Raw genomic sequence first — 27,890 nt, forward strand, 5'->3', positions numbered from 1 at the left:
TACAGTAACTGTGCAGTTTTTTAGTACAAAGAAACAGCAGTCGAAGGAAGATGGCACTGACCAGCACTGACTTTGCCTAACATAGATCAGCACTAGCCTCTCTCCAGCCTCCAGGATGTACTCTTTCCACTTCAGACACCTCCTACAGGGATGATGCACTTCATTATTGCTCCCAGTCAGGGCTACATCCTCAAGGAACAAGAGAGCCTTGGTTTGGCTGGAAAAGGTATACTCCTCCTTATGTGGAAAAGGAGTAAATTATATAAATCCACAGCTGTTTTTTCCTTCATGTTGTGTACAGCTCCAAAACACACAAACAAGTTCCCTAATCATGGAGGGAAAAGATTAAGCAAAAGGAAAGGACATAGAATAAAAAGGATATTACATTTGCAAAACATCACTATGTTCCTTTGAAAAATGGAGGCTGACTATCTCAATCACAAATAAGAAACCCCAAGCAACATAGGTCTAGAAAATAAAGAGCTCAAATGAAAGTTAAAATAATTCAAACACGCAACAATATAGATGTACATGGTTAAGGCAGCCTAATGACCTTAACCATTCCTTGTAGTGAAACAGTACAATTCTTCTGATTACATTTCAATTGCTTTAACTGCCTGTAATTCAAGAATATATAAAATATTTTTCTCATGTGTCACTGGAAAGGCAAGCATTACATGGCCTGATATTAAATAAATTTAAAGGTTTAATTTTAAACATACATTTTAACTTAGAAGTCATTAAGATATTTACCTGAAAATTCTGTAAGAGATTGTTCAGCACTCAAAGAATACATGCTGAAATTTGGGGAAAACAAATGTTTTCTTCATCCGTAGCAAGGAGTCACTGTCTTTGCCGCAAAATTATACTCAAAGTTGACAGTAAGACTGTTACCAAAAGTTTCACAAGAAGAACATTTTTTAAGTGGTTAAGCTGGAGATGCATATGCATTTCATTTAACTGAATATTTGATGACTTTAATTGCCCAGGGTGCAATAGGGAAGCTCAAACACAGGTTGAGAGTGTTGTGAAAACAATCATCAGTAAAAGTCAGATAAAAACTCCTCTTACTGAGTGCAAGCTCTCTGGGACAAGAACCACATCTTTGTTGGCATTACACCAAGCTTAATAGCTCTGGTCCTTGACAAAGCCTCCCCTAGCCTTGGCAAGAGAGATAATGAATTATTTACTTTCTTAGATAGTGCATAGGGAATGGTCCAGCTAGCTTTTTTTCCTGAAAGGAAGGTTCAGCATAATGGAGGAAGCAAGTATTACTGTTCAAAGATCTGACAGAAACCATTGAGACTGCTCCTCAAAAACCTTTTTAACCTGCTTAGATTAAGTCTAAGCAAATTCAAATGGAGGGGAAGTCAGAGGGGAAGAGGAGCGGTGCAGCTTCACACTACTGTTTATGCTGGATTCTGCTTAATTAACCCTTGCAGGATTGACACTCCATACAAATGATAAAGTATGTTCTTTTGTGCTCCCTCCAACACTACTGAATGTAAATTGATTTATATTAAATTCTATTTCTGATCCTATTCTATGCTGTTTATTTTCCCTTCCTCATTGAGAAGAATTTAACACAATTTCTTCCCCCGCCAAAAAAATCAAATTCTACCTCCTCACAAATGGACTCCTTATGGACTTCATTTTCCAAATGTATTTGCAACTGCATGTTTAATTTGTGTGAAAATTACTGCGATTGTGTGTGAGGTGCTTAGCTAGCCATTTATGCATGTGCATATCTCATTTTCATACATAATTGCATGTAAATTATGCATAAGAATTATGCATCTAATTACACACACTTTTTTTTTTTTAAAATCAAGCTTTATCTGTGTTAAATCGCATGACTTCATTTTCACACAAGGCACTTTTGATCCTGCTCAATTACATAATTTCTGACTGTAAACAACTTCAAAGACCAAAACCAGAACATTATAACCAGAAGTTTGAAAACCTCATGAAGTATATTCCTTTCTTATCCCTTAAATGTATTAGTTTGTTAATTCTTCATTTACCTTGTTATACCATCAGAATAATCACATTCAATAAATGTCTTCTGCATTTACTAAAAAATTTCACTTTGGGATTTAATTATTTTCAAAAGCAACTGACTGCTGTATATAGCCACTTGCATTTTAGTTAATGACTCACATTATTTCCATTTTCTTCACTATAGCTGGGAAATTAATGTTAATTTGATTATTTTGAGTAACAGAATCTAGCACAAGGGACTCTGATCTACAGTTTGGGGCCCCTTTGTGCTACAGTAAAAATACTGATTATACCAACAAACCATTTCATTCTTCATTTCAAGAGCAGAACCGTCTACTCCTATTTTTTAAAGACAAGTACCCTGTTAAAACAACAACAAACCCCAAACTCAATAAACTTCATGGTCTGGAAGCAATCAGACGTTAAACTGTCTGGATTGGCAGAGACTGTAATAGCAGACTCTCGTTTAGAAATATGCTGATATTTTCTAATGTCATCATTGAATTTATCTGACAGTTACAAAGATCTCAGTTATAAAACTGTAGTTTACCTAATTTAAAATATTACAGGGGCATTGGTAATGAACTATATATTCATGATATCTAAGTCTTTCAATTACAAAATTATTTGCAGTCTTTATGAAGAAGTTCTGACACTTTCACTGTCAACAGAAAGGCTTTAAATTCATCAAGAAGAAAGATTTTTCCCCCTTAAAATCCCATTTAGTTTCAGCCAAGATAAGCTCATGAAAAAAACACTATCCCCTTCTCTCTTTTCTACTGATCCAAAAAATAGCACCCGCAAAAAATCAACAATGCAGCACAAACTGAGATCTGGAATCCACATTGTTACAAAAGCAAAATAACAGAGAACATTCGGGAAGCTGGAAGAGCTTTCGTGGAGGTGTAACGAAAGGAAGGAAAGGGCCAACGTGAGGTCCCTGCAATAACTCCTCTGAACACAGGGATTTCTCCAGCGGCTCCGCTTCTGCTTTGGAAGAACCAGATGAGAAAGGACAGCTAAACTGTCCTGAGCCAGTCCCTCTGCAATACTGCTCAGACTGTGAAGCTGGACCCCATCTTTCACTTTCGGATGAGTCTTCTCCTGACAACCATTAACTTATCTCAAATGGCGGTAATCTTTTGCCCTGCTAAAGATTCAGGCTCTTACAATGATTCAGAGTGGTGAAACTGTTCCATAATTTTATCCCCTAAAAATTAATCTCTAAGGAAGTTCACACACAATACTACATTAAGGTAACATTACTGATGTTGCAAGTCTAAAGGTTTAAAGTTACTTGTGAAAGCCTAATTTTATTCCCTTGTGTGTATGACAGCCTCTAATTAGATAACGTGTGCAGGTCAGTGTGTCTAACCTGTCAGTGCACAGATCACATTCACAGCAGCACCGCATTCAGCTTGTATGAACAACCATAAACCTGCCATTTCCTTACATATATTCAGAATACATAACTTGCACTATACCGTAATAAGTTCAAACATATACTTAAATAACATATATTTAATTATATTCATAATAAAAATGTGCTACAAAGGAAATGTACATGTAAAAGCAGTAATAAATTTTCCTGAAATCTCCTGAAATGTAAAATGACTGTTGCCACCTTTAATTCATGAAAACATATAATTCGCCTCAGTGTATACCAGTGAATGTCATCCTAGGGGGACACAGCCAAGAGAAATCGGGGTACTTGCACCACTATGTAAAATACAGCTTTCTTTCCTAGGCTTAACAGTTCCTATCCAAGAGGGGAAACGTCTCATCTCATCCCACAGAAATCCACCCTAGGAAGTTACAGGTGACAACACACATGCTCTGAATGAAATTCCAGACTTCCACAGCTCAGAAAAATAGTGATCATACTGCAAGAGCTGGAGAGCGCAACAAGTAAGAGGGTGCAACAACCCAAAAGATTTTGCTATATTTCACTGAGTAGGACTTCTATACAATTAACATTATCCCCAGTTTAGAAGTATTCCATTTTTTGTCTAAAACTATTTTGGATACATTTAGGTCTTCATGCACCTGAGGATGCTGTGACATGAAATCTGTGTTAAACAGATAGGGATGAATACATTATATTGGTCTCTGTCTTCAATACACCTCTTGATAAGCATCACAGTTAAAAAAACCACAGGAAAATCCATAAATAATTTGTTTGGGTAAAAGAAAAGCTGTACTGGCAACAAAATGCAGTTACAATGACTGAGTCTAAAGAAGGAGCCATACAGCCACACCTTCCATATAGCCACACCTTCACAAATCAAGGACCAGAGAACAGCAGCTGGTTGAGTGAAGTATTTTGCACCTGCCGGCAGGGGATGATTTAGGATACTGTCCATAAATTGTATCAGTCTTCTGATGTGATGTTAAAGTCATAGCGCTGACCCATTTCTGAACAACATCACAATATTAGACCTTGATTCAGCTTTACTGACATTTTTCAAGGGAGAAATTTATTGTAACACATTTTGCAGTTTTCAATGGAAGTTATTATGTAACTTACAGTTTACTGTGGCTGTTTTTATAGTTTTATTGTTCAAAAATAAACAAAATGTAAACTGTAAACTACTATCATGGTGTTAAGAAAAAAGCTTGTGGCTCTTCAGTAATGACTGTGTTGCCTTCTCTCTTTGGAAAGCACCTATCATGCTACAGATACACAGTAAGTGAAAGTCACAACAGGAATCTATCTATTCATGGCAGGAATTAACTGTTTGTATTTGTACAGGGCTTTGCAGAATGGGTGCTGATGTAAAAGTAACGACACAAACCACGAAAAGCAACACAATTGCTTCACCTCGCAGAACAGTAGCTCAAAAACATAATTAATTCTGTCACTAGGGGTCAGTATTAAGACACATTACCTTTACACAACACTGCTAGTGGAAGTCTATTGCTGATTCCCTCCTTCAGCGACACAAACTTCTGTTAAAAAGAGGAACTATTAAATTAGAAAAAAGATAAAATCTACACTACAAATTATTACCTATTTTCGTTTTTAAATTTAGCACTCGCACACATTTTTGTATCTATTCTCATATACTCATATATATATTCACACAAACATCTTATGCAGTGCTGGCTCTTTAATGTTGATACATCCATATGAATTAGATCCCCACTTAAGTCTTAAAAGGGAAGAGCTATGTTTAAGTTTTCCTCTTTCTGACAGATTCTGTCACTGGGCGTAACAGCAGGCACTTTAACAAAACACTGAAGTAAAACTGACCCAGTTTTATCTGGTACCGATCGTAGGGCCAGGCTGTTACTGCCTAGTGAAAATAACAAAATCCAAAATGCAAGAAAATAGGACGTTCTTTAAAATTTATCCCTTGACAGCAGAACCTTCCTTAAAAATAATAAAAACATCTGCTGGGTGGTGAAAATCTCTGTTCAAGAAGGAGAGTCAGACTCTCACTAAAGGTGAGCATTACCCACACAGAATAGACTGAGCAGGTATTCTGGATCATTAGGTCAGTACATGAATTTCAGTTTGGAACAGATGCGACACTCACTGAGCTCAGTGGAATAACTCACTTTCTCCTCACTGGGCACTGCCCATAAGCAATGAGGTCCAATCCCAAAAAGTCCAGATCTTGCAAATCTTTATATACAAGAGCAGATGCAAACACACATTCAGGTGTTGTGATGATGCCTAGGACTACCTACGTGGACACAATTTTGCTGATGTGCATAGGTCCACTGAGTCCTGTGAAAAATTCAAGAACTAGAAAATTATAAACCATCAAGCTTGCTAACTTTATACTTTTTGGGGATGATATTTTACTGTCTTGAGTCCTGATATGTTACTTAGAAATAAGTAACATGACACTAATTATAATCCCCAGGAGAAAAATTCTGCCCAGATCATCAGTTCATCAGGTACCACAATTTCCTGCAGTGCTGGGTACAGCTGAACAAAACCATCCCTTTTTGTCTTCCCCTAGACCAAACTCTACGTGCATGCTACAAATTTTGTACTTAAAATAAAGGTATTACAGAGGCTTATTACATGGTTTTCATGTCCAGTACAAAGCTCTAAATTTCAGAGTGCATGTTTTTCTTTAGTGGTAACTCCAAGGGATGCCCAGAATTCACACATTGCCAGATTTATGAAGATAGCCATTAGAAATAGCATTCATACTAATACAACACTAAAGAAAAGAACTGGTCAAATCAGCTAATGTCTGACTAACTTGTACATTACAGCTCTTATTTCTATATGTTACTTCAAATTAATATAATTTATAATTATATTTAACTTGATCAGCTTATCCTAAATAAATGAAAGGCAACAATAATTGCTTATACTTTAAAAGGAAAACAAGCAAAGGCCAAAGTAGATTGTTCTGTAGCTAGCTGTATAACATAAAATAATTTCTTTTTCTGGCCAATAGATGGCACTGCTGTTTCTTTATTTGTGCATAATTTTTCAATTCGTGCATCATGTACATTACTGAAGTGATTGTGCCTACATTTCCTGATGCTTGGACACATCAAAAGATGACAGATTCTACAGACTCTTTAAAATGGCATTCTGCTGTCCAAATAACTATATACAGTTTTCAATAAGACAAGTTAGTCTTGAGGATTAAAAAAATGCTATATGGATGCAAATTCCCAGTTGAACTTAATTCTTTTTTTTCCCCAGATACAGACATACAGAAATAAATTCTGATACACATATCAAGAACGGCTTAGGAGCTATACGTACTCATAGTAACATCACAAAATCATTTCCTTATAATCAGAATATGTTAGAATGAGTACAGGGGACTCTAAACAGCAGTATAGTTTGCAATTTTATTTTGATTTAACCCAATTATTTCCAAGTTTATACTGACTTTGTCATCAGCACAGAACACCACTAAAATACTAGCACTACTTTATGATAAAATTCTGATAAAAGCATCACTTGAGAGTGTGAATCTTTAAATTAATACGGCATTTGACTGCTATATTCTTCCTATGCTACTCCATTGCTGTGAATGGAAAGTATTGTGTTACTGAAGCATCACACAACTTCAGGCATGCAGCACATGCTTAAAAGCTGGAATCTCTTTATTTACAATAATTTTTGTATATTCTGGTAGAGATCAGATTGCAAATCTGTGTTTCACAGTAAACCCCAAAACTCAGAGCAATGGTGCTGGAATCATTACTTCTTAACACTCAAGATTTTTGGCCAAAATTCTACAGAGGCCGAAGCGTTTGATTTATTTATTTTTGCCAAATAACGGTTGTTTGGGGACCTGTGTGAAATGACTAGCTGGTCTCTGTCCAGGTCATCGCGAACAGGTGCTCTAATTACAAAGCCTCCACTATGTTTGACACCTTTATTAGCTGTCTCAGCTGAGAAACAAAGGATTGCTGGGGTAGGGACAGGGAACCGGCCTGCCATTGTTGCGGGGAGGTCCCTAAAGGTCAAGGTTAATACACATTAGCGGGGGGCAGTATTGCCCATTGCCTGGGCTGTTCTTGTGTTATAAATCAATGGAAGACTTCATCCTTCTGAGTAAGCTATTGTGGGAGCCTGAATTACACAGTATGTTTTAACTTGTATGTTTTTTAACATCAAGCAATATTTCTTGATCAAATATCTCTAATAAGAACAACGACCTCCAGCAAATGCACAATGTCTTGCCCTATGTTTACATTCAGTAATATATACTGTACACACTGAAAGGGCGAGCTACACTTCCCTCAATCAATATAATACATGCAAAAATACACAAAATGAAATATGGCAGAATGCAGGTATGACAGTCCAACAAGATCCAGTTTTGGCTGGCCAGTAAATAGTGAAAATATATATTTGTAGCAGCTATAGTCCTCCCCCTTTAATGCAGTCATTTTGCTGTTCTTGCCACATTAGGTTTAGATGCTACTGCTAGCTTTATGATTTAATATTCTGGAATAGCTTATATCAAGAATCTAATACATAGCCAATAAAATGGTTCTAGTCTCCTTAGTCCCATCTGGGACTAGAATATTGTCAACGTAATTACACAGCAAGGTCACACCATTAGAAAAGTGTATCAGTGTCTTCATTATACACACACTTATTTTCAGTGGTTTACAAGACACATACAGAAAATTTTCCAAAATTAAATATGATTATGGTAACTCACCCTGGAATGCATTTTCTCCAAACTATTTTTTTCTCAATTATGTGAACGTAAAATAAATACGGCCCAGATACTCAGCCAGTGAGCCGGAACTACACCAATTTATATCAGCTGAGCGTTCTACTCCATATATTCATTTATAGATCTGAGTTACACTTAGACTCATCTATGACTTAGTAACAGTTTTGATTTAGAAATGAAGCTTTGAAGTAATTATATAGTCACGTGGCATTCATCCAATATACATATTTAATGTAAATTATTGCTTCCTGACCTTCACAGAAGACCTGTGATTAGATTATCTGGTACATTCATATTGTACTTCAACCAGGATTGCAAAGAGAGAGAAGTATATGTAAGCTACCTTTACAATTTCCCGACTCCTTGCCTAGCAAGGAACAAATACAGCCTCCATTATAATTCAGAGGGACGGAGACAGCTATTTCCCTGCCTGAGGTCGCAGAGAATTGTTCTAGCAGTGAGCTAAACAATGTCCCGACTATCTCCTTGGCAAAAGAAGCTGAATGAGTTGGCATAAGCTGCTATACCAACTCAAAACTCTCCAGAGATTCCCTTTTCACAACGCAAAACCTCAAAGGGCTGCACTACAAAAAACAGCTGTAGCAGAGCTGAAAGTTTGACCCCTAGACTCCAGTACTGCTCTCTTTTTATGTGTGTATAACTCCCACTGACACCAACTGGAGAGTCATGCACATGAGGAGAGCAGAATATCAGACAAAAACCCTACTATTTGAATCTGAGAGCAGAATATCATTCTCTTCCGTCAAATTCTGGCTCCATCTGGTAACACCAAGTGAATACTGGTGACTATTAGAGCTGAACCAATGCATTGAAACAAATAATTTATTTGGTGAGTTATTTTACTTCCTCACTTCCAAAAATGCCTGTGAATGGATTACAACTTCCTTGAGAATATTCCAGGAAACTTTTAAGGAATTTTATTTTATGGTTTGTTAGTTACATGTGATTGCTCATATATGTCAGACTGCTCTGTTTCTTTTCCCTGAACAGAACTTTTAGTAGAGTTGAGATAACAGAACTCTGCAATTGAAAGCAGAATTCAGTTGATACAATTATTTTAGAACTTATAGTCAAATAACCTTCCTTTTTAAATTATTTTGGATACTGAAATTATGCTCTTTTGTTTTTAGGGAATGCACTATGAGCACTCTCTATTACCTGGAAAATAATAAAAAAGAGAAAGAGAAGGACAGTGCCGACATTCAGAACATTTGAGAGTTATCGTGACCAAAGAATGCGTTTAAATCAATCCAGAAAGTTGCATGAAACACCAAATTTTAAAGAACATCTTACTGATTTTGGATTTTTAAAAAATATCCACATTGAAAGATTTAGATTATGAAACGTAATTTCCTCATGTGTTCTCTTCAAATCATGACTTATATCTCTGCTTCCATCACATCAGCTTCATACCTTTCCCTAATAAAGCACGCGTTAGTAGAGATTAACTGTTGTAACACTGATGAGAAGCAACCTATTCCAGATGACTCACAAGTGCCAAAATGGGCCTTACAGACAAATTCAAATAGACCTGACCATAGAATGAGGATAACATGGGGTATTTTTTAAAAAATAGAATATTATTGTATGTGTTCAGATTAGTGTTTGAAATAATCATTTAATTATTAGAGACTCACCTGGCATTACTAGGACTGGCTGCTGTCAAATTAGCTAAAGCTATGACTGCAGCTTCTTTTACCTCTTCACTGTCACTGCTTAGCAACTGTACCAGCTGGGGAATCCCTTTGAACAAAAAATTGTATACATGAAGCTTTACATAAACCATGACAATCTGCAAAATTATAATATGCTTCCTTACAAAAGGAAAAGCACAAATTCTCAGTTCATCCCTTCCCACCTTACTTACCCTGGGGTCCAAATGCTCGTTTGCTAGCTAAATTCTCACACATGGCAGAAATTGCTTGTGAAGCAGCAGCTTTAACTCCATCATTATCGTTTCCCAAAAGGTTTATGAGACACTTCTCAACCTCTTGCTCATTTAAGATTTTTCTATTTTCAGCTTTAAACAAAAAAGAACAATTGCATTAATCTTCATTCATTTTCCAAATCAGTCAGTAGAGATAGTGCAACTGTTGTAACACTGATGAGAAGCAACCTATTCCAGATGACTCATAAGCACCAAAATGAGCCCTACAGACAATTGGACAAAAAGACATGAATTTGATATCATATCTGTTTCCATCATAACACTTGCTTTTGATACCATGGAAATGAAAATATTTTGGTAATAGAGGCACCAGTAATTAAGAAACATGCACAAAGGACCTGATCCAAAACCTATTAGACTTCACTGCACTCTGAATCAAGCCCAAAAGACGCCTACTAAATACAGCTTTAAATATACATAGCCCAATATAATGCAAAGTTTGCTCTCCATGAGACTTGAAAGGACATAATGCCTACAGGCTTGATGAAAACAGTTTTTTCCATTCAGAATCTTACTTACTTAGGGATGTATCCTTCCTTCAATTTACACTAACAAAAAAACAAGCATATAAAATGTAAAACTGAACTTAGCGGAGCACCAGTTAAAATACTACAAGAATCAAAAAAGGCAAGGTGAATTAAAAATTGCATTTTAAGTCCTGTACAACTTGCACTTCTTCATTAGTGCATGCTTTGCAGAAGATCTCAGTTTCATATTTTAGCCTGGGGAAACAGGGGTCACTGCTGACCTTGCACTGCAATGGTATACAGCAGCTAGGAAAGGACACAGATGTTCCTCTCCTTTGCACAAGGAACAACACAGAGTCTCTCCCCAGAACCTACGGGTGTCTGACAACTGTACTAACAGCCTCACTCATCCCCAGAGGGGTGAGATCAAAAGTCTAGAGGGCATGTCCAAACTCCCTTCTCTCCCAAAGTATTTGTTACAGATAGCCCTGTCTAAGTCGTGTTTTTAGACAGAAGGGCACTGGACAGCATATAAGCTCTACAGTTACTAGGTTCAAAAAGCATATAACCACATGCATAATTTTAAAAGGACTAGTTATGTGTTCAAAGTTATATCTGTGTGGCAAAATTTTCCAATGTATCAAAGAAATTCAGGAACAGTCAGCAGAACTTTGACACATTTAGAAATTTTGCCAGTGCTTACTAATGCTTTGAGGGATTTAAACGGAGGGCTTTAAACTAGGCAAGATGAGGGAAGGGGAGTGGTATAGTGGCAGGGGAATCAGTAAAACACCGCTCAAGTCAGGATGCCTCCAGCGGGTGCATACAACCAGGGGAGACAGCATGGGACATGGCTATGGAGGATCTTCTTGCACCTCTTCTGGGAAGCCTGCGTGCTTGACTGGCTCTCTGAAATGCCTGTATACCAATGCACGCAGCATGGGGAATAAGCAGGAAGAGTTAGAGATCTGTGTGCGGTCGCAGGGCCATGATCTCATTGCAGTGACAGAGACATGGTGGGATAGTTCACATGACTGGGATGCTGTCATGGATGGCTATGTGCTTTTTAGGAAAGACAGGCCAGGAAGGCGAGGTGGTGGAGTTGCTCTTCATGTGAGGGAGCAGCTAGAATGTATGGAGCTCTGCCTCAGGGTGGATGAAGAGCAAGCTGAGAGCCTATGGGTAAGGATTAAAGGGCAGGGGAACATGGGTGACACTGTTGTGGGGGTCTACTACAGGCCACCTGATCAGGAGGAAGTCATCGATGAGGCCTTCTACAGACAGCTGGAAGTAGCCTCACGATCACAGGCCCTGGTTCTCATGGGAGACTTCAACCACCCTGACATCTGCGGGGAAGACAGCAAAGCTAGGCACAAACAGTCAAAGAGGTTCCTGCAAAGCATTGATGATAATTTCTTGACCCAGGTGGTGGAGACGCCAACGAGGAAAGGTGCAATGCTAGACCTTGTACTAACGAACAAAGGAGGTCTAGTTGGAGAGGTGAAGGTTGGGGGCAGCCTTGGCTGCAGTGACCATGAGATGGTGGAGTTCAGGATCCTACGAGGAGGGAGCAAGGCAATGAGTAGGATTGCAACGCTGGACTTCAGGAGAGCTGACTTTGGCCTCTTCAGGGACCTACTTAGGGGAATCTCCTGGGGTAGGGCCCTAGAAGGAAGAGGGGTCCAAGAAAGCTGGTTAATATTCAAGCATCACTTCCTCCAGGCTCAGGATCAGTGCATCCCTCTGAGGAAGAAGTCCAGCAAAGTGGGCAGGAGACCTGCATGGATGAGCAAGGAACTCCTGGCCAAACTCCAGCAGAAGAAGGAAGTCTACAGAATGTGGAAAAGGGGACAGGCCACTTGGGAGGAATACAGGGACGTTGTCAGAGCGTGCAGGGATGCGACAAGGAAGGCTAAGGCCCAGTTGGAATTAAATCTGGCAAGGGATGTCAAGGACAACAAGAAGGCCTTCTTCAAATACATCAATAGCAAAAGGAAGACTAGGGAAAACGTGGGCCCGCTGCTGAATGGGGCAGGTGCCCTGGTGACAAAGGATACAGAGAAGGCAGAGTTATTGAATGCCTTCTTTGCTTCCGTCTTCACTGCTAAGGCCAGTCCTGAGGAATTCCAGACCTTGGAGACAAGAGAGGAAGGCTGGAGAAAGGAAGACTCTCCCTTGGTGGAGGAGGATCGGGTTAGAGATCTTTTGTCCAAACTTGACATCCATAAATCCATGGGCCCCGAGGGGATGCACCCCCGAGTGCTGAGGGAGCTGGCGGATGTTATCGCTAGGCCACTCTCCATCATCTTGGAAAGGTCCTGGAGATCAGGAGAGGTGCCTGAGGACTGGAAGAAAGCCAATGTCACGCCAGTCTTCAAAAAGGGCAAGAAGGAGGAGCCAGGAAACTACAGGCCTGTCAGCCTCACCTCCATCCCGGGAAAGGGGATGGAACAGCTCCTCCTGGAGGTCCTCACTAAGCATCTGGAGGACAAGAAGGTGATCAGGAGTAGTCAGCACGGATTCACCACAGGGAAATCATGCTTGACCAATCTGATAGCCTTCTATGACGGAAGGACTGGCTGGGTAGATGAGGGCAGAGCAGTGGATGTTGTCTTTCTGGACTTCAGCAAGGCTTTGGACACTGTCTCCCATCACATCCTCATAGGTTAAGCTCAGGAAGTGTGGATTGGATGAGTGGACAGTGAGGTGGCTTGAGAACTGGCTGGATGGCCGAGCTCAGAGGGTTGTGGTGAATGGCGCAGAGTCAAGTTGGAAGCCTGTAGGTAGCAGTGTCCCCCAGGGGTCAGTCCTGGGTCCAATCTTGTTCATCCTATTCCTCGATGACCTGGAGGAAGGGACAGAGTGCACCCTCAGCAAGTTTGCTGATGATACTAAACTGGGGGGAGAGGCTAACACACCAGAAGACTGTGCTGCCCTTCAGAGGGACCTGGACAGGCTGGAGAGGTGGGCGGAGAGGAACCTCATGAAGTTCAACAAAGGCAAGTGCAAGGTCCTGCACCTAGGCAGGAACAATCCCATGCACCAGTACAGGCTGGGGACTGACCTGCTGGAAAGTAGCTCTGCCGAGAAGGACCTGGGAGTGCTGGTGGATAACAAGTTAAACATGAGCCAGCAGTGTGCCCTTGTGGCCAAGAAGGCCAATGGGATCCTGGGGTGCATTAGGCAGAGTGTTGCCAGCAGGTGGAGGGAGGTGATCCTGCCCCTCTACTCAGCCCTGGTGAGGCCTCCCCTGGAGTACTGTGTCTAGTTCTGGGCTCCCCAGTACAAGAGAGACATGGCACTCCTGGAGAGAGTCCAGCGGAGGGCTACCAAGATGATTAGAGGGCTGGAGCACCTCTCCTATGAAGAAAGACTGCAAGAGCTGGGCCTGTTCAGCCTGGAGAAGAGAAGATTGAGAGGGGATCTCATCAACGTGTACAAGTATCTGAAGGGGGAGTGTCAAGAGGATGAGGCCAGCCTCTTCTCCGTGGTGCCCAGCAACAGGACAAGAGGCAACGGGCAGAAACTGAACCACAGGAAGTTCCATCTGAACCTGAGAAAAAACTTCTTCACTGTGAGGGTGACAGAGCATTGGAACAGGTTGCCCAGAGAGGTAGTGGAGTCTCCTTCCCTGGAGATATTCAAAACCCGCCTGGATGTGATCCTGGGCAATATGCTCTAGGTGACCCTGCTTGAACAGGGAGGTTGGACTAGATGATCTCCAGAGGTCCCATCCAACCTAAACGACTCTGTGATTCTGTGATTCTGTGGATCAAGTCCTTGGCCTGTTGTCTAACGGATAAAAGGGAAAGAAAATATTGTAAGTATTCTTTTACGTAAAATTGAATCTGTAGTGAATAAAACTCAATAAAGCTAATGAAAAGAAGGTTTGACTGAAAATCTAGTTATGACAGAAATGACTCAACACATATACATGGGAAGACTAGACGTTTTCTCCTCTCTAGCTCAGTTTTAAATATTTTTAGAATCATCAGAAATATACAATTGAAATCACAAAGTAAAACATGTAACAAACAGAACAGGGAGGATTTTAAGCAAGAGCAGATCCTTGGCCGCAACACTGATGTATATTAGCCAGCTCTCTGAAGAAGGCCTTAATTGGGATCACAGACTGCTTTGACAAGTAGTCAAATATGGCCTCTGGCCTGTTGCTTGCCAAACTAGTCCATAATCCCTAATAATGATCTACAGAGATTCTTCATGCCTCGTTGATGTGTTTTTGATACAGCAAGATTCAGTGCTTTGTAACAGTAGTAATAAATAACTATACAGATATTTTTTGAAATTATTCTTGGTTTTAACAGCATTTATGATGATGGGTAAACATTCTATTTTAAAGATATTTATGCCTATAAGAAATCTAAATGAAAACAATTATAATATGAGAAAATTCCTTTGAACTGGTGAAAATAGTAATTTAAAATATTTTAAACAAAATAATGAATTTTTCAATAATCTAGAAAAACTGATTCTGGATTTGAGTTTACTGTAAACAGTATGCATCCGTATATAGCTAGTTAGAGAGAGAGATGAAAATTACTAACATTTTAAGATCCAAATGCCAATTCTATTCAAGGGATGAATACCTTCTGCAGATCCTTTCTATGTTGGCATGGGTTGGTCCCTTTAGCCTTATTATAGAGAATAAAGAAGGTACAACTAAGAAGCATCCTGTGCACTTCAGCACTTCTCATATTCAGTGCCAGCACCATATTTATGGGGATGAATTTCTTGACCCCTAAGTCATTTGAATATATTGATTTAACACTAAGCAAAACACTCAGGCACACTCAACCAAGAGGGTCTGGAGTACTAACACTTCTGTGCAGTTTTTCATGCATTGACCCCATCATGAGCTGACCTTTGTTTTTCAATATATTTTCCTATTTCTCCTTCTTGTCCTAAAATCACAGTCAAAGGGTTCTACCCATTATCCATTCAGCTCACTGTCACGACCTTACAGAATTATTTATACTAATTTTGAGTGAAAAAGAAGTTTATGCTAAATGGTATTGTGAACTCCCACTAATCTTGAGTTGAAATACTCCAGAGAGATAAAAAACTTGCATTATAAAAAGTATATGTTAATCAGGCTACCAAGCATTTTAAGATGCTCCCTTTTGAAAAGGATTTGCAATTAGATATATGTAAAGAACTGGGAGAGCTTCAAATCAGAAGTTTGGCAGAGTGGGCCAAACTCGAGTGAGCTTGATCCTCACTTTCTCCATACACACTCCACAGTATTTTATTGTTGTTGTTGTTGCAGCCAGCATTGTCAGGGCAAAGTCAGGCCCTACTTAATCAACACTCCGGATAATCCACTTCCAGACATTCAACAATTGATAGCATTACATTGTATTTTGCATTCTGAAATTACTACATTATTTGCTGGAAAAATAAGGAATCAGAATAAAAGCCATCATCATAATTCTGAGCATATAAAATAAAACTATTGATGAATTAATTCAGAATTATGTTGCAGAATGAAACAATTTTTCCGTGTCAAAGGAATAATGATTATGTATAGAAATATGATCAATTTTACTGTACTTAAACAGAGTAGCATCCTAAAGATGCAGTCAATTTAAAATCGAACGTACTGTTTGTGCCACATAAGATATTCTGATACTGAGAATAGCTCTTAAGGAATAACCTGTTTTCTAACAACAATAATAAAAAGTTACAGGAGTCTTCTAAAGGGCACAAAACAAAATGGCTTGCTACAGTTACACATATCAGGAAAAAAAAATGCCATCTGTTAACTATAAACATTTCGAAAATGGACACTGCTGTATATTCAGCTGTTGGGAGTGAAAAAACAGATACATGTTCCATCATAACAGCAGTTCAGCTTTTCAATTTAATGAAAAGCAGTAATTTTTTTCTCATTTATGCAAGAAATGTTCTTAAAATACAGCTATGTTTATCAAACCTGAAGAGTGCAGGCTTCTGTACGGCCATTGCAAATTTAATGAAAAAGTCATATATGAACTTAGAGCTCTGTTGTATTATATTGGATTCTACATCAAGTCAAGCATTAATTAATACATTTACTAATTAGAGTAACTGCAGCATTGTAGACTGGATAGGCTGTTCAGTATATTTACAACCAGGATCAAAACACACAACAATTGCATACTGTAGCAAGTATTTCTGTCTTCTTGTTGCCCTTATGCTATTCCTTATAATGGCCCCCATGCCACCTTTCTCTTCACTGAAAGCCTGACTTTAGACCAGTAGCTCTGGGTATCTGAAATAAATCTAATATTTCCAGGGGCCACATTGAGCAGCAAGTTTACTGAACTGTGTTTTCCACTGTAGCACTACAATATGTTGCCATTTATCTAACTGCTTGTCATCAAAATTCTACAGCTTTGAAGCAAATATTTTAAATCTTCTTTTTGATCTATTTTCCCAGCTTGTTACATCCATACCAACTGTCACAGGCTGAAGAAGAGAGCAAATCTTTATAATAAAACCACACTGACTCCATTTGTAAAGAAAAGTGACAAGAAGATGCATCATCGCTGATGGTAACATCCAATGATGTAAGATCATATGCAGCACTGTAATATATTACGTTTAGTTCTTGCCACCATATGCTTTAAAAATGTTGTGTTCAGATATGCTTTTACTAACAGCTGCTAAAATACTAGGCCGCCAAAACCAAAAAAGGTGAATCAGAGGGGGAAAGAAGGCTGTGCTTATGTGAAATTAATTTGAAAATGGAGTAACATGCAGTAGGAGCAAATATAATCTACTTAGCGCACTACTTATAAAGTCTGTCACAGGAGTATAAAAATGATACCGACCATCCTAAGTAGCATAATAAAATAACGATACAGGAAAAATACACAAATGAAATATTGGCATAAGCAGGAGCCTTCCAATCTTGGATACCTACACATTAATGCAAATAATTTTTAGTGACAGGTAAAGCTTCCAACAGCTAATGATGAAAGCATGCAGGAACCCACAAAATACTAGGAAAAATAGATTCTGTTCTTTTCATATATCATTTGCAATCCAAATAATTACAAATATTCTGGATGTCAAACTAATGAAAATGAGAAAAGAATTGATAAGATAAGATGAGGAAAGAAGAAAGGAGGTCTGAAATACTGTAGAAAGGAAGAGATTTTTTTAGCCATGTATTCAATTAGATAACATATTTGCAAAATACACACAAATTAAAGCCATGCGATGATGGAAATATGAACAAAATATTTAAGCTCTACTGTCATAGTTACTGTCACTAAAATCCCTCGACAGAATCAAAATCTTCTACAGACATAAGTATACTCGTTCTTACATTGCATTTTGTTATATAGCAGTACAAGGCATATGTTGCAACTCAGAAACCAATGTATGGAAGGAATTTCAAATGTAGATTTATTTAGAGAGCATCCTCGTGGGCAAAAAAGATGAGCGTGTTCTGCCTAATTCAGAATTCCTTGGTGAATTAAAGAAAAGTCTATAAAAAAGAACCATAGGATGAATAATTATAAAAAGATGAAAATGAAACTATTTAACTCCACTGGGAATATTAATCTGCAAGCCATGTGAAAGGCTTTCTCATGTCCCTGTTAAAGGAATTTGTATTTGAAATCGCCTGACATTTAGATGAGTAGTTGTATGCAAAAGAAAGCAAGCTTGCCGTTGAGTCTTAACCAATACCAATGAGAAATAGTGCTGGCAGAGAAGGTTTAAGATGTCGGTTACCTGGCATCACTACATAAAAGGCAAAGACCAGTTTCAGAGGTCCGTTTCCCTTTTTGAGGAGAGCATTTTGCAAGAATACATTACATGTACAAATGAATTGAGGGAAAATCTTAAAATGTTTATATGTATAACCTAGTATCCAGTTGCTGCTCTGATTGCCCAGATTCATCATTGTAATTCACTCTTGCCAATGCTTTCCTCAGCCCAGTTACTACCCTCAGCCAGATAATACGGCCTCACTCTGGACGAAAATTTAGTTCATAAACAAATTCACTAAATAACATGCATAGATTTTTTTAAAGTCACATACAGTCATAAGCTGCTTTGGCAATTGCCTTTGCTGCATTCCTCTGAACATCAGGAACAGTAGAAACTCCTATAAATGACAATAGCCTGCTAAGGCCTCCTGTCTGCTGAATCGATTGCATAATATCCACGTCCTCAAGACAATTTCCCACTACTGCAAGGGCTTCCACATGTAGATCACCGAATTCCTAATAAGGAAAAAAAACCAAACAAATAATCATCAAATCAGCTTTAGAATACCTTTAGCTTTTACCTTTGTGGAATAATTGACATAATTGTCTTTTGGGCAGTTTGTGTGTATTAGAAAGTGCGTCTTTTCATCTTCATGTTGTTTATATAATTTCCTTAATGTGCCTTAAGATGCAACACAACTTGTCTAAAATAGTCGAAAAACAGAAAGGTTCCCTTTTATTTCTGAGTAGGTTAGGCAGCTTTTCAGAATAACATTAAACTTTTCAAAGTATTTCAAATACTTTACCAATTTCATCACGAATCATATTTCCCATGAGATAAAATAAATACTGATAATAAACAGTGGCATCTGAAGGCAGGAAGTACTTAAAGTAAGTCCCATAATAACATAAACAATGACATTTCCAAGGTAAGAAATTATATTTAAAGTCACTTTTATCAAAGTAAATTCAGCTAACAAGACTGGCTTCCAAACTTGGAACGACCACCGAGCAGGGTTCAACATATAACCTGCAATTTTGGCAAAACACTGTAAAGAAAGTTACATGGTGAATTTTTCTGATATTTATAACAGCTTGAAAAACGGACAGTAAATGCACAACAATATTACTAATAGCAATAAGCCAATAAAATATACATTTAGGTGAATCCCTTAGTTCCCTATCTATTGTCAATGCTACACAATTTTATTTGACATACTGCAGTATGGTGAAGTGAAAATCTGAGAAACCAAAACAAATCTGTATGCTTCTTGTAATTGTTTAATACGTAAGTTCTTTCTTTTGTTATCACTCTCCCATAACATGAATAATATTTCTGATCAGTAATACAAACATCAGCAGCAAGAACAAAAACTTCTAAGAAAAGTAAACTGTACCTTGGTTTCTAGTATCTTAAGGAGATAATCTAATCCCTGATGTTCTGTCAGTATTTTCCTGGTTTCTCTGTCATTGCTAATTATTCCTAAGGTTTTGAGGGCTAACAACTGAATAACTGGGTATTCAGATTTCAGTAATTCCAGCAAGGGGGGAATTACATTCAGTTCACGAACTGCAGCACGGCTTTGAAAATCCTGCAGTAAAACATTCAAAGGAACAGTGTAAGCGATAGAGAACATAACAGCACATCAATTCCTGACTTTACAGAAAGAGCAGGAAAAATCTGATTTCAAACACAGAACACTGAGTCAATACTTTGGAACTTCCACTTCTGAGGATTTCTTTCTTTTCAGCTAAGAATCAAACTGAATATATTTTAAAAACTTGCCCCAAAATATAAAATCCAAATATTTTTCATGAGTGACGTATACATTACAGTATCTCATTAAGGCTAAGGGAGCCTATTTATTTTTTGTTTTGCCACGTTTGTCTCAACATACACATGTTTCTTTGAGAAAGTTTTTTAAATTTAGTTTGATCATTTTGGTTTACCTCATTTCGAGGGAAGAGTTTTTGTACTCTACTGTGGTTGCCTGGTTACATCTTTTGTTTCAGTAACCATAAAATGACAATTTAAAATTTAACTTTAAACAGTGTATATACTGCTTAATAAAAAATAGTAGTAGATTATACTAAAATAGAAAAAATATAAATGAATTACAATTTGCTTTTAAATAGCTTATTGCAAATGTGCAGCATGCAATTACCCTTATCAATATAAGCAAGCACCAGGTGCAGTTATCCAGATATACCCTGCAACAAAGACAGTGAGATAGTAAGAAAGGAGAAAGAGTAAAATGTGATTCTGAATAGACATGCTCTGATGCCCCAAAAGAGATAGAGTTATAAACTGAATTCATTATTGAATTGATTCGCTTAAGCCTTGGAAGAGAACTGCCATACAAATGCATCATTCTTTTACTAAGCAGCACATGGATGACATTAGTGCTGAGTGTGAAAGAAGCCAATAACAAACCTATTCCTCCCAATATGGAAAGTAGTTGTTGACAACATTCACCTATCATTAGAAAGATGTTTAAAATCATGACTATGGACTTGTTGGCCAAAACAAGGCAGAATGCAAATTCCAGCTCTTTAATTTACAGGATTATTCCTATCTTTTGGATGGACAGCTTATCTTCTCATTACCGAAAATAACATTTTCCAAATAAGAAAAAAAAATCATATTCAATTAAAAACACATCTGAATCTGATTCTAATCTCACTTACTTTGCTGTACAGCAAGGATAAGTGCATTAAGGACAACAGAATTACAGTTAAATAAACTATATTCATAATTAATGTGACAAAGATTTGGGTATAGTGATTTCAAATACATTACTGTACACTGGAGAGTAAAAGAATGAAATATTTTAAAATGGCTAATCCTACAGGGCAGCGGGGGAGAGCACTTACCTGCCTCTGTAATTAAAAAAAGAAAAAAGAAAAAAAGAAACACTTTACCTGCACTAGAAGGTAGATACATTCAACTGAATTCTTCTTAACATCAGGATCAGGGCTACCTAGCAGTCTGATAAGTGGTTCGAGTCCACCTTGCTCAAATATTTGTACTTTACTAGTATATTCAGCAGCCATATGTGCTAGACATAGAGTAGCAAATTCATGGATGACTACGTCTTCTGTGGAGAAAAAAACCCAAATATTTTAATTAAGTTTTATTCAACACAGTATGTGTTCACTAATCTGGTACTTTAAAGTATTATTTAAAGTCAATAAAAATTCGTGTTAATCATATCTTACTTTTCCATAAACTTGCTGTCTGTCCGGCATAAAATACTACTCAGTGAATAGCTGAGCTGTGCCTATAAAAGCAATTATCTACTTAATATGTATTATGACAAACTATGAGTTATAAGGAAGATTTTATTAAATTGTCTGATCAAATGGCAACAGTAAATTATTACTGACAGTATTTTAGCACAAGGAAGGAATACTACAAATTACCTTCTGGCGCCAGCCGTGATATAAGTGAATTTGTGACATCCAGTTCTCTCAATAATTTCCTAACATCATCTACAATGAAATAAATACAAATATGAAGTCTTTTGTTTAGGTAGCTGAACTGAGTAAAGAAACAAGTCTTCTGCTCCAACTGAAAGCTACTTAGGTTTACTCCCCGAGTGAGAAAAAGATCTGACTGGGAGTGACACAAAGCTCAAGTCATAGTAAGATCACGATGGGCTCAGAAAACATATGCAGGAGATTCTCAAGTACCAGACAACTTATTCTGTGCTGTTTGATATATAGAAAGCTCCCCAGTAGTTCATTAAAATTTAATTCAAAATACTTGCATCTAGCTAGTTCTTATTAAATATTGCACAGTTTTAGTTGTCAGAAAAGTCATGCCTCAATAATTAAAATCATTCGTAGGTATTAAGGGTTTTTACTGAATTGAAACAACCCTTCCATTATTTAATTTTAAAGCCATCGTTTTCTAATTTTCTGCTAACACAGCCCACATTGCAAATTGAAAACATAAATTATATTTATCTTATTAAAACCTCAAAAATGACTTTCAGAAAGCATGTTTACTGTTGTCAATAGCAAACTAGCAAAAACATGATAACTGGATAAAAAAACTGAAAAACTCTCTTTGGGACAGATTTCATGTGATCTTAACGGCAGCGTTGTTACTATCAACGCACCACAGTGTTAAAATGCAGGAAGAAAAGTATGAAGTGAATATACTTTTAAAGGGAGAAAAGATCAAGTTGTGAATATAAATGGAAGATCTGTTCAGACCCATAACTGTGCAGTAGCAGAGGATGCCAAGGTCTGAAGGGAATAACTGTATGCTAGCACTGAGCTGAAGGCAGAGTAAAGGATATAAGGTCCAACGCAACCAGAAAAGCAGGCAGCAGCTGGTGAGAAAGATTTAAATAGGGATTAGGACATCACTATGGAAAACAGTTGGGCAGATCATCTACCAAAATAAGATGTGATTAGCTAGGTGCAAGTTTATAGAGCAATGTTAAAGTAACAGCCACTGAAACTCAAGCTTATTTTCCTTATTTCTTAATCTTTTTCAGGTATGTCTTCGCACCAGCTTGATCATCTGGTACTCTCACTCACCTAGCATGGTTTTACCTACCTTCTCACCTTATTAAAAGGTACAGGAAAATCTGCATATACTATGGTTAAATCATCTAATAATGTTAGGGCTACATTAGATACACTACACTGCTGTGAATGCAATGTCTCCAGGAGATACTCAAGACAGGCTGAATTTCAGTAGCTCAGATACTGATAAAACATCTACATTAATGCTTGATATTTCAGTGCTTAGACAGCTATCAATACCTGAGTTAGCTTCTCTAAATCTAACACATCTTTTCTCCCTTATCACTGTAGTTATACAGCGTCTGTAGTATAACGCCTCATAACAACTGATATTTAACAATTTCTGTAGATGATAAATACTATTTTTTTCCTTTTCTTCTAACTTTTGTAAAAGAAGAGAGCGTGTTATGTCCACTTATGTAGTTAGGCTTTTCCAGACAGACAGAATTCCAGATTTAAACTGTTTCAGTTTGGCCCTGTCATATCAAAAATAAGGGCTGGAGGGAAATTTACTTTCCCTGTAATTTTTTTTGCAAAATCAGTGGACTTCACTAGAGGTAAACTTGTTCCTTTGTTTTGGGCAGTTAATTTAGGAGTTTTTCACATGGGCCGCCTATTCTTTTAACAATTACCCTCTTACACACCGAAAAATATTAAGAAATGGAGACTCTTACGATTAGAAGCCATGATCCCAAATACCATCACAGCATTTCTGCGTACAATTGGATCTTCATGTGAGATGAGTTTACGTAGAGGTTCCACTGCTCCAAGACCAAGCAGTGTCACTTTGTTTTCATCACCTGAATAGTAATTAGGTTAAAAGTCCTGTATAAATGCAACAACAAGCCAACAGTTCTAATGTAACAAAGTTATCAGTAGCTATCAATCTTTTATTGGACTACAGAATCAAAGAACAAAAGCCTAGACAGGACCTTGGGAGATCATCCTACATCTCAAATAAACATGTGTTAAATAGCATCAAAATGATCTAAAATATAAGGGGTAGAACACAGGGATACATCAATATATATCAATAATAGCTTAATACAGGTACCCAAGACACATCAATACTGAATCAAATACATTATATGCTCATTTTTAAAATGCAGTTCACAGACCTGATGTCACTTCCACAGCCATATTAAAGTACAGTACTACAGACCCATCTCTATGATCTCCTTCCTGGATCATAACATTATAACAGAATCTTTGTCTCCAATGGAAAAAAATAATTTTTTAGGTCTCAAAGTTGTAACAAAAAGTTTGAAAGCACATTTCAGGGCTTGAAACCCACTCTGCCCTTCTAGGATTTGAGCTGCCTGTGCTCAGGGGCCAGCTTGTTGACAGCAAACAGTCCAGATGTCCTTGAAGCTGTTCAAGGAAGAGATGGAAGAAGCCTCACTGGGACTCCCACTTCTCTCAGGAGCTACATTTAAGCTGAACCCTCACCCTTGGTTCCATTCCTAACCATGTCCCTGTTGATCCAGACTCTGCCCCTGCCCCACAAACTGCACTTCCTGGCTTGACCTCAGACCTGCCTCATTACTACAGACTTGCTTGGCAATCAGTGGACTGCCGACTGTTGGCCAAGCCTGGGTACCATCAGCTTGCCTTGCTCAGATAACATGGGACTGTGCCCTTACCAGGGAGCTCATTGCTCCACGCCAGCCTTGTCGTCATCTTTAGCTCCTGGTTCCCCTTCCTCTGTAGAGCAGCCTGCCCTTGCTGCTACCTGACAACCTGGACTATCTCAAATAGTTGCAGTGATGCCTGCTATTAACGGAATTTACAGATAATCCAGAACAATTGCTCTGAAAGCTGGTCATTTCAGTGAGATTATAACTAGATGGGCCACATTATAACACAAGAGATCACCAGGGGAAAGGATGACCCTTCGGCAGATTTGAACAGAAGTTAGGAAGAACCTGACCTTACCTTGTGATGGTAATGAAGAACCATCACAAGCTGTGGGAAAAGTTACAGTTTGGCTCTGCACCATGAGGTATCTAACTAAGGCCATTGATTCCTTTAATCTATCTCGGGATACATCTTTAAAAATCTACCAGTTACAAGAGAGCTCACCTCAACCTGGACATTTCAAATATATATGATATAATGAAAGAAAAGTCAAGCACTCGAAAGCCAAAAATTCCAGTACTAGAGCTAACTATTTAAATTAAAATATGCTCTTCTTAATGTGTATAATGGATAGTCTTTAAAAACACCATCACATACTAATATTTCCTTGGGATGTAGCATAGGAACAGTGCTCTAGGATTAATACACATTTGTCTAATGAAAGGATGCTTCTGCCTGTTGGACACCCACCTCATTTGCTGGAGACTGCAGGAGTAGTACAAAGGATAGCTTCCTTTTTAGGGAAGTACAGGTAAATGCTACTATAAAGAACCCCATTTTATTTTCCTCTTTTCTTACCTGCCTATTTTATTTTCCTGAAAAAAAAAAAACCAAAACAGATAATCTGTTCTGTGAATCTGCACTGCCCCTTAACTGAAGCAATTTCCAGGATTTGGATCATTAAATCCCAGGTTTTCTACCACTCGAGAATAGTGAACTTCATAGCTGAATAGGCTCTGGGTAAGCAATAAACAGGAGTGTTTTGTATAATTAGAGCCTCTAATCCTGCTCACTTAAAAAAACCCACCACATGAAACAAAATCCAAAACTTGCTCCTTCCCTCTGTTCCCACACTAGCTTTATTATTTATTCTCTAGTGAACAGTGGGAAAAGCTGCCTGCCCTTTCTGGGTAACAAGGGGGCAATGTGAGAAGAAATCAGAGAACTATGCTCATTCTCAGGCTAAAATCCAGTCAATTAAGAGACAAGAAATAATTTTTATTGAGGAGTGGGACTTAAATTACTAGCAATATCCAAGAAATGAATTAATTTTGATGTGAAAACAACCTCCTCCCATGTACAGTATAGCAAGGTTATAGTCTAGTCTTCTGGAAGATTACAAGAATACCTATATTAATAATTTACAGGATTTTCATTTAGTAGAAAAAGCAAAATAAAATGTTTGTCATCTTGCTGTGTTCCGTATGTTATTGTGAACAGCAGGCAAGGAGTCAGAAGAGTGAATAGTGCACAATTCATAGAGGTCTACCAAAATTTCAAGTTCTGTCTTCTCATACTCAGAAATTGTTTGCATGTCCCCAGGCAAAATTGCCTTTGTAAACTGAACTTAAACATTTTTCAGAACCCAAATGATCCCTAGACAACTGTCAAAGCCTTCAGCTTTTCTCTCATAACTTCAGCAGTGCTGATAATTACTATCAGTAAAATAATCAGCAATGAAACCATAATATTTTAAGGGAACATAAATTAAATGGCAATTAATATACAAATAGACGAATTATACCAAGAATGCTACTAGCGTACGTCAATTTGACTGAAGTGGGTGGTGTGGAATGAGTAGGAGACAACTTAGGAAATTACGAGCTACATAATTTTGAGCCTTTGTTATACAGTTGTCTAATGCGCATCCAGGACATGATGCTTAATTGTATGTAATTTATAGAGGGACCTTGGAGGATTTGTATCTTACAGACTTGTTAGATTCCCTATACATGTAGAAATAAGCTAGATAATGGAGGCTAACAGATCTCCAGTAAATTATCCATCACAGAAGTACTGACATAGAAAAATATGAAAAACTAACATAAACAGATTAAAAAGTAATTTGCCCTTGAAATAACTTTTCCCATTTTCAACTATTTACTAGTACAGGTTTCAAACTTTAACGTAATGAGAATCTTACCCAAGATGCTAGTGTATTGCTCATGACAAAACAGATCTAGATTGTATTTAAACTAAGCTACATTAAAAACAGAATATTTGTAAAACTGTACAACAAAACTTTAAAAATTTACTTCATGTAACTCACAGGATTTCTTTATAGCTGCAACTATAGGCGTAACAGATATTTCAAAAAAATCCCAAAATGTTGACGGAAACCGTTGATAATAAACAAAGATGTTAGTGCTAATATACTAAGAAATTCTGAACGACTATCAAAATGTAAGCAAGGCAGAGGAAAGCTTATCAAAAAAAAGACTAACCTTTTGACGCAAATTTATATATAGCATCACATGCTTTGGCCAAAACTTCCTCTTCAGGAGAACTAAGCATTAGCACAACTGTTGCTGCTGTTTTGCTTTCAATTAATAAAGGATCAAACTACAAATAAAAAAAGGAAAGAAGAGTCTGAGTTTATACTGAGCCTTACTGTCTGCTGCGGTAGAATCTCACATTTCATTTAAAAAAAAAAACTTTGAGATCTACAGTGAATTAGAAATGCTAGCATGGGTTTCTATTTGCCTGGAGAAATTCATTTTTTAACAACAATTTGAGGTGTTGCTGAAAAATAAGAAAGAATGACTTCAAAATTGAATCATGATTTCCTCTTGTACGAAAATTTTGGGAAAACCCTGGCAGTTCCCTGAACATGGAGGGAGTTGTGAAGGCAAGAGACTATGAAATTCTGCTGCATATGAAAGAGAAACATCCTGAGGCATCAGAACCAAGCATGGAGCGACCTGTGGAAAGAAATGTGACAAGCAGCCATGCACAGAACCTATGAACTTAGATTCTGCATGAGAAAAAGGATGTGGTTGCTCAGTGTCATTACCATTTTGTGATAGTCTCCAGAACATATAGAGAGACCTTTCCTGGGCCTTATTCAACTCAGTTCACCTGTCAAACACTAGCTTACCATGACCCTGTACTAGCTGAAATATTTCGATGACGTGATCCCAGCGTAGCCAGCTGGAAGTGATACAAAGTGTTCATTGCCATTTCTGACCTCTCATACAGAAAAAAATCTTCCAGCAAATCCAGCTGCTCTGACCCTCTTAATAGACTCTTTGGGACTAACATAGTTTGAGAGAGGGCACTCTTTTAAAAAAGTCTTTTGTTCTTTAATAAAACTCAAGAATTTCTGAAAACTTTACCCATGACAAAGCTTCAATCTTATTTAGATTTAAAATAAAATTTTTAC

At 37.8% G+C, this 27,890-nt stretch overlaps 1 protein-coding gene across 3 annotated transcripts in view; it reads right to left on the reverse strand.

Moving 5' to 3' along the window:
* The window catches only part of ARMC3 (armadillo repeat containing 3), a 71,265-nt gene that overhangs the window by 26,802 nt on the left and 16,573 nt on the right, over nt 1-27,890 (reverse strand). For all 3 annotated transcript variants that reach the window (XM_068934571.1, XM_068934570.1, XM_068934569.1), the window contains 8 exons: nt 26,953-27,070; nt 23,545-23,670; nt 21,755-21,823; nt 21,254-21,429; nt 19,729-19,923; nt 18,664-18,847; nt 10,063-10,215; nt 9,833-9,938 (listed from right to left, as the gene is read on the reverse strand). In XM_068934571.1, the coding sequence (XP_068790672.1) occupies nt 9,833-9,938; nt 10,063-10,215; nt 18,664-18,847; nt 19,729-19,923; nt 21,254-21,429; nt 21,755-21,823; nt 23,545-23,670; nt 26,953-27,070 (1,127 nt within the window). The remainder of the gene's footprint in view (nt 1-9,832; nt 9,939-10,062; nt 10,216-18,663; nt 18,848-19,728; nt 19,924-21,253; nt 21,430-21,754; nt 21,824-23,544; nt 23,671-26,952; nt 27,071-27,890) is intronic.

The sequence above is a fragment of the Struthio camelus genome, chromosome 2, assembly GCF_040807025.1.
Source record: "Struthio camelus isolate bStrCam1 chromosome 2, bStrCam1.hap1, whole genome shotgun sequence".
NCBI lineage: Eukaryota > Metazoa > Chordata > Aves > Struthioniformes > Struthionidae > Struthio > Struthio camelus.